This window comes from Delphinus delphis, chromosome 10 (assembly GCF_949987515.2).
Source record: "Delphinus delphis chromosome 10, mDelDel1.2, whole genome shotgun sequence".
NCBI lineage: Eukaryota > Metazoa > Chordata > Mammalia > Artiodactyla > Delphinidae > Delphinus > Delphinus delphis.
The window spans coordinates 96,969,351-96,976,830 of record NC_082692.2 but is presented as its reverse complement, the minus strand read 5'-3'; the positions used below and the strand labels follow the sequence as shown (position 1 = coordinate 96,976,830).

Here is a 7,480-nt window from a genome sequence, read left to right as displayed (position 1 = left end):
TAAAAAGTATATATGGCTGTGCCTTGAAAAAGCTGAAGGAGACACATCAAGCTGTAGGTAGGATTTACCTGTAGGTCCGTATGTGTTATGTATGTAGCCCTATAAGGATATAGGTCTAGAGACATTAAGGAAGTGAGCTCCCCGTCCCAGGAGGTATGCAAACAGAGATTGGCTGCCCCGTTTTCGGGGATGCTGCGGAAGTGATTTCTACATCCCTCGGAGGTGACCTCAGTTCCCTTCTTAGCCCTGAGAATCTCTCAGAGAGGGGTGGTCAGGACTGGGAGAAGAATCCACCCCTAAGGGGAAAGGGTTAAGCGGGGATGGCGCTCCTGTGGGCGGGCTCCGCCATCGGCAGCGCCGGGCTCTGTTAGCCAAGTCTGAGCATCTCGGAGGATGCGGCGCGGCAAGCGGCTTCAGGGACGCGCGCAAGGTGAACGCGGGGGCTGCCAACTCGGCGCCCAGGTGAGGAGCTGGACTAGGGCGGGGGTGATGGCGGGACCCAGGCAGGGAGCATGGCCTGCAGCCCCCCTCTCAGGTGCGAGCGGCAGGGCCTGCACCAGCGTGCACCCCCCACCCAGGACACTGCGGGAAGGCGCGGAGCCAGGGGAGAGGAGATGGAGGAAAAGGAGAGGTAACCTGAGATGGACCAGCTCCTGGAGGCTGCCCTGCGGCGGCCCTCGCCCTGCCCCCAGGCCGGCCTCTTCCCAGTCCCTGAGGGAGGGAGAACACCCCCCCACACACACAAAAAAATCTCTTCAGCAGCAGGAAACCAGGACTGTGCAGCCCCCTTCTCATCCGGAGGTGACTACATCTCTTGGATTGCGGGTGGTGAGTAGATGGTAGATGCTTATCGCTGAAGGCCCAACTCTGCTTCTCCTGCTCTGCAAAGCTTTTCGGACCCCCTGTGTAAAATGAGCCAATGCGGGTTTCACAGCCCCTAGTATGGTCATTTGCAGCCTGTGTGACCTTGGGCGAGTTGCTCAACCTCTCTGAACCTTGCTTTCTTCCCCTATGAAATGGGTATACCCACACCAGCTTGTTTGGGGAGGGGTGGATAAAATCGAGGACAAGCAGCTAAGCTTAGCACAGGAGCCTAAGTGGGTAAGAGCTCAAAACAGGAGTACTATTATTAACCAGTGCCTGTGTTAGTGGCCTTCCAGTCCTTCCCCCTCAGCTCACCACCACTCCTCACACTGGAACTGAGCCTTCTCTTTGGGTCCCCAGCACCTAGCCTGAGCCAGGAGCAGAGCATGAGCTCGGTGAATGTTTGAGAAACGAACTAATGAGGCAGATTGGGGAATGGGTTTAAGGGGTCTTTGATTCCCCCTAAAATTACCCACAAGCTTTGGTGAACCTGGACACTTTCCTGGGGAGTGCACCTGGAGTTTTCTTCGGCTTCTCAAGGTGTCTGTGAGCCACCAAGGGTCTTTGAGCATAACTGTTTCCCAGAGAGGAAAGGAACAGGGCCTCTGCCCCTAAACACACCCAGGCACGGGCTCTCACAGCCAATGGCCCCCTCTCCTGGTCCCCCTTTCCTGGCCGTGGGGTCCCGTCTTGCCTCCCGGTTCCATTAGGGACTCTCAGGAAGCGGCACCATAAGGGAATATCCACCTGGGCCAGGCATATGCAGTGGCTGGAGACAAGAAATAAAAGACGCAGATGCAGCCCTTGAGAAGCCCCAGGAGGGTGGGGGAGAGAGGAGATTATTATACTATGTGACTGGTGTGACAGGAAAGGGTGGAGGGAGTGTCAGGGAAATAAATACTCAAGCTGAAACAAGCCACCATCATATCCTACCTGGATTTCTGCGCTAGCCTCTCTCCCCCTTTTAAAACACTTCTCAGATCTCATGACTCCCATGCTTAACATCTCCATTGGCTTCCTGGGACACTTAGAATAAAATGCAGGTGCCTTTTCGTGGCTTTTGAGAAAGGCCCACCTTCCTGATTTCATCTCCCTCTACTCCTTTCTCCTGAATCTGCTGTGCTCCTCATTCCTGCTGAAGGGCCTCTGCACTTTCTGTTCCCTCCTCCAGATGCTTTTTCTGGATATCATCAAATGGCTGACTCCTTCTTCCCATTCAGCGTTTAGCTTAAATATCACCTGAGTGGCCTTTCTAGCACTCCTGGGTAAAGTAGCCCCCCCTCCTTCTATCTCTTAACCCTGTTTTATGTTCTCCATAGCTCACCTTATTTAAAAGTATTCATTGTCTGTCTCTTACCTAGAACACCAGCTCCATGAGGGCAGGTATCTTGTCAATCTTGTTCACTGTTTTATCCCCAAGGTTTGGCACATAGTATGTCCTCCAATTATTTGTTGACATAGTTAAGGGGGCTGGTGGGAAAGAAAGCTTTCTGGACAAAAGGAAAAGTAAAAGGGCTCTAATGCTTATTAAGCTGCAATTATGGGCCTGGTCCATCCTGTGTTTTGTTATGTCTTATAAGAGCCCCTTTGAGTTAGGTACTACTATTATACCCATTTTACTGATGGGAAAACCATGATGCAGAGGGGAAAAGTAACTCACTCAGGAAATGGTGAAACTGGGATTGAAACCCAGGTCACTCCTCAAAGGCACGGGTGTATTTCTCTCCCTCTCCACCTCTGATATTTGACCTGGGCCCTCAAACATAGGATTTAAAAAAAAAAAAAAAAAAAAAAAGAATAGGATTTCAGCAAGTGAAGGAGAAGGGAGAGGGCACTGCAGCCTGAGGGAAGAGCAGGAGCAAAGGCGGGGCGCCAGGCAGTTCCGTGGGTGTTGAGGGTGAGGTGAGCATCCTGGTGTGGCCTTGGAAGGCCACGAGAGGAGCTTATATTCTCTCGTGAGGGCGATGGGGGCCATTGACAGTTTAGAATTAGGGCAAGTGGCATGACCAGAGATGCAGTTTTAAAAGGTCACTCTGGGCAGCATGAAGAGGTTGAAGAGGAAGGGGCGGGTAGAGGAGGAGGATTCTTCCTTTCTTTCCCACCAGCTTCCCTGGGGCAGCCATGGGAGACCCATCTCATGCCAACCCCCTCCTTTTTTTAGGCTCATCCCGTGAAGACTGGAAGCTGAGGGCTCCAGGCCCAGGCATCAGAGCGGACCATGGCTCCCAGCCCCTGGGGCTGTGTGTATGGCCTCCTGCTGCTGTTGCTGCTGCTGTCCCTGGGGGCTGGCTCTGCCCTGGGCCGGGGCCTTCCCAGGCCACTTGAGGACTTGGAACCACACTTGATCCCAGGAGCCCACCCCAAGGGCCCTGTTGGCACAGAGCCCCAGGCCTTTGACTTCTTCTGGGAGAAGCCCAGAGATGAGAGCCCCTGGAACTCCAACGTCCCCCAGGTCCCTGCTGAGGAGGTGCCTGCGAGGCCCACAGACTCCCTTGGCCCAGCCCTGCATGGACCTAAAGCATCCCATGGGGTGCAGAGAGAAGGACTCCCAGTAACTGATGACCTCCAGGTGGCTCGAGGGCCAATTTTTCAGGGCTGGACAGGACCTCCTGAATCACAGGAGTCTATGGAGCAAGAAGCACCAGCCCCCTATCCAGTGGGCACCCCCCATCTCACTTTCATCCCCACAACTCCCAGACTCCAACTCGGGCTAGCCACAGTTCCCCCCACCCCAGGGCAGCCTGGAAGCCAAGTGGGACAGCGACCACCTAGAGATGAGGGTCTTGTGGCCAAAGCCAAGATCAGGGTCTCAGAGACATCCCCCTGGCACCACAAGGGCCCTCCCCACACTCTTGCGCCACGCCCAGGCACTGTCATGAGGCCAGGGCTGAAGGAACAGGGTGGGAGTGAGGAGGACTTCCAGGAGGCAGCTCAAGGCCCCCTCCTCACTCAGCAGGAGCCAGCAGCCCCTGATGCTGGCTCAGCATCACCAGCTGAGGTGGCATCCTCTCAGGAGCCTGGGTCCCAGCCGGACCTGGCATTGGCCAGAAGCCTTCCTCCTGCTGAGGAGCTGCCCATGGAGCTCCCCAAGAAGGCTGGAGGTGGGGAGACCTGGGAAGTCAGTATTCCGAGTCCCTCACCCAAACAGACTGACCTCCCTGATGTTAGGGGCTCATCAGGACCCCAGCCCTCAGGTCTCCCAGCCTCAGAGACTCCTCATGGGCAGCCCAAGCCAGGTGGGTATCAAAGTGAGGGTGCTGAGCAGGGCTGGGACGGGCAGTGTTCTAGGGCAGCTGGATGCCCCAGTTTCTGTGTGACCTCTGATCCCTCTGGGTCCTGCTTTCCTCATTCTGGCAAATGAGGGTGGTTGTGCCTCCCTCCTGGGGGATTAGATTTTGGGGAACGCTGGAGGGTCAGGCAAAGCAATGACTGCTTTTGTTATTTCAGAGATAGCAGCAATGAATGGAGCAGACCCCATCTCCCCCCAGCGGGTGAGAGGAGCAGTGGAGGCCCCAGGTACCCCCAAGTCCCTCATCCCTGGCCCTTCGGACCCTGGCCCAACTACAAACGGAACAGAGAGCCCTGTGGGAGCCCTGCAGCCAGGTGAGGGCATGGCTCAGGGGTTGGGGAGATCGGGTACTCTAATACCTAAGAACTTGTGTGAGGTATATATGCAAGGGATGGGGAGTGAATGGGGACAAACACCTCCTTAAAGGAAATGGCCAACAACTTCAAACAACTTAGGATAATAAACTACTACTCACTGGGTACTCTGGGAGAAGTCATTTGCACTTTGGGGGCTAGAAAATTCTTAAATATAAATTCTTAAGTATACATGGGTATATTTAGTGCAGTGATTCTCCAACTCCCACAGTTCGCCAGAGGAGCTTTTAAAAAATTCCAATGCCCAGGCCCCAGCACAAGGAATTCTGACGGAGTTGATCTCCAGGTGATTCTAATATGCAGTCCCCGTTGAGAGCTGCTGGAATGTTAATAAAAATGATAGGTCACATCCATTTAACACTTATTGGGTGTTGGGGACTGTGCTAAACATGTAATCCTCACCACAACCCAGTGAGGAGGGGTGCTGTTACCATCCCCATTTTACAGATGTGCTTAGAAAAGTTAAGTAACTTGCTCACCACACCGGAGGATGATGGAAAATCAAAAGTACTTTTCAAAGGGCTATTTTAATATTATTATTGTTGCAGATGAAGCTGAGGAGTGGCCGGGGCGCCCCCAAAGCCATCCCCCAGCGCCCCCTGTCCAGGCCCCCTCGACGTCACGCCGGGGCCTCATTCGGGTCACCACGCAGCGTGCCCTGGGCCAGCCACCCCCTCCGGAGCCCTCCGCCAGCTCCGTGGCATCAGTCCCAGCCTCCAGCCCCCCGGCCAACGCCACCTCACCCCCCCTGCGCTGGGGTCCCCTGCGGCGGGTGCTGAGCTTTTCCTGGGAGCTGCACGTCTACGGGGTCGGGGTGCTCTTCCTGCTGCCTGCGTTGTTGGCACTGGCCTCGCTGGCAGCCGCCCCTGCGGGGCCCCGGTTGGCACTGGTGGCGGCGGTGCTGGTGCTGGTGGCGTCGGGGCTGCGGTCCGCCTACATGCTCACCGACCCCTATGGCTCGCAGGCACGACTGGGTTTACGCGCCGGCCTGGTGCTCTACAATCTGCCCTTTCCCTTGCTACTCACCGCGCTGGCGGCCCTGACCCTGCTCGGCCTGGGCGCGGGGCTGCCACAGCAGCTGCAGAACCCTCTCCTCCTGGGAGCGCTGGCGTTGGCGCACGGCTTGGGGCTGCTCGCCACAGACCTGCTGTCGGCGAGGCCTGCTTTCAACCTCCTGGCTCAGGGCTTATCGTGCGCCTGGGGCGCGTCCGTGGCTCTGGGCACGCTCTGCCTGTGCCGTCGCCGCCTGCTGGACGGGCCGAGGGGCTGGGATGCCAGTCCGGGCCCGAGGCTGCTGGCCGTGGCGGGCGCGCTGGGGCTGCTGGCCAGTGGCTTGCAGCTGGCGGCCGCTCTCTGGCTGTACCCGGGCCCCGGCCGGGTGGGCCACTTCTCGTGGGCCTGGTGGGGCGTCCACTTCTGGCTGCGCCTGCTGGAGCTGACGTGGGCGCTCACCCTGGCGCTGGCCGCTCTGGCCGCCGCGCGGCCCAGGCCGCCCACAGAGCACGCCTGCTGGGCTAAGCTGCTGCGCCTGGCGTGCCCTGCGCCCTCCGGCAAGAGCGAGGTGCCCGAGAGGCCCAACAACTGCTACGCGGGGCCCAGCAGCGTCGGCGCAGGTACCCTGGACATTAGCAAGAGCCTCATCCGCAACCCGGCGGAGGGTGGGCCTCCAGCCACGCCCAGTTCAGGCGCCTGGGGTTCGGCTGCGTCGCTGGGCCGCGGTCCGCTGGGTGGCCCGGGACTGTCCCGCAGCAGCATGGGGCCGGCGCCATCGATGAGCGAGCTGGACCTGCGGCCGCCATCACCCATCAACCTGAGCCGCAGCATCGACGCCGCGCTCTTCCGAGAGCACTTGGTGCGAGACAGCATCTTCCGGCGCTGCGGCCTCCGTGGCCTGGCCTCCCCGCCGCCCGGGGGCGCGCTGCGGCCGCGCCGGGGCAGCCACCCCGACGCCGAGCTAGACGGCGCAGGTTCTTCGCTCCTCCGCGGCCGCAGCCGGTCGCTCAGCGACGTGCGCGTGCGCGGCCCGGTCCCACCACATGTAGCGGACGAGCCTGAAGGGGCGGCTTCCGGCAGCTCCGTGGACAGCTTCTCACGGGGCTCGCTCAAGATCAGCTGGAACCCCTGGCGCCACGGGCTGTCGTCGATGGACAGTCTGCCCCTGGATGAGCTGCCCAGCACGGTGCAGCTACTGTCTGCCCCAGCTCCTGCCCCGGGTCCCGCCCGGCCCGGGGAGCCCCAGAATGGGATCCAGCCTCAATGCAAGCCCGGAGACTCCCGCAGCGCCTCCAGTGACACCATCGAGCTCTGAGGGGGTCCAGAAACTCAGAACCAGGGCCCCGCCCTCGATGGCCCTACCGCGGCATGACCTTCTGGGATGCTGAGCATTTGAAAAACATTCCGGGAGTATTCCTGGGCCCCAACTGATTGCAGCCTCCGGAGACAGCCGGACACGAACCCACCTCCACCCCCAGATTTTTGTTTTTTAAAATATCTCTATTTTTCAGCGGGTATTTTGCACAGAGGCCATGACTTATGTGGAATACAGGGTGGACATGCACGTATTTGGGAATGGGGAACAGGGTCCAGGTGCCCTAACATCCCATCCAGACTCTCCAGTGTGAAGATGAGGCTCGACTGTCCAGACTGTCCTCTTTGTGCCAAAGAAATAAACCCTTAGGACTTGGCTCAAGCCTCCCTGCGGCCATGCCAGGATCTTGTTTAGAGGATATGCCCACCCCCAGTGATTTCAAGTGCTGTTTATTGCGGAGGGGAGGACTTCCAAAGGAAAGGGCCCTCAACCCCTGGAGACTTTAGAAATAATGGCTATCAATATTTCATGGAACATCTGTCTGCTGTACGCTGTCTTCAGCTTTTCACATCCATCACCTTAATTCTCACATTAAGCCTGAGTGAGAAGCGTTATCATGCCCATTTTATAGATGAGAAGAGTGAA

At 57.9% G+C, this 7,480-nt stretch overlaps 1 protein-coding gene across 1 annotated transcript; it reads left to right on the top strand.

The window, feature by feature from the left end:
• The first annotated feature begins 338 nt into the window (after positions 1–338).
• On the top strand, positions 339–7,369 carry PRRT3 (proline rich transmembrane protein 3). The gene is made up of 4 exons (XM_060023028.1): positions 339–462; positions 3,026–4,100; positions 4,312–4,467; positions 5,076–7,369. The coding sequence occupies exons 2-4, from the start codon at positions 3,083–3,085 to the stop codon at positions 6,833–6,835; spliced, it is 2,934 nt and encodes a 977-aa protein (XP_059879011.1). The 5' UTR covers positions 339–462; positions 3,026–3,082; the 3' UTR covers positions 6,836–7,369.
• The last annotated feature ends 111 nt before the right edge of the window (positions 7,370–7,480 follow it).

Coding starts and splice junctions, on each gene's coding strand:
- PRRT3 (XM_060023028.1), top strand. CDS start 3,083: ATGGCTCCCAGCCCCTGGGGCTGTGTGTATGGCCTCCTGCTGCTGTTG. Junction 4,101..4,311: donor TCATGGGCAGCCCAAGCCAG/GTGGGTATCAAA, acceptor TTGTTATTTCAG/AGATAGCAGCAATGAATGGA. Junction 4,468..5,075: donor TGTGGGAGCCCTGCAGCCAG/GTGAGGGCATGG, acceptor TTATTGTTGCAG/ATGAAGCTGAGGAGTGGCCG.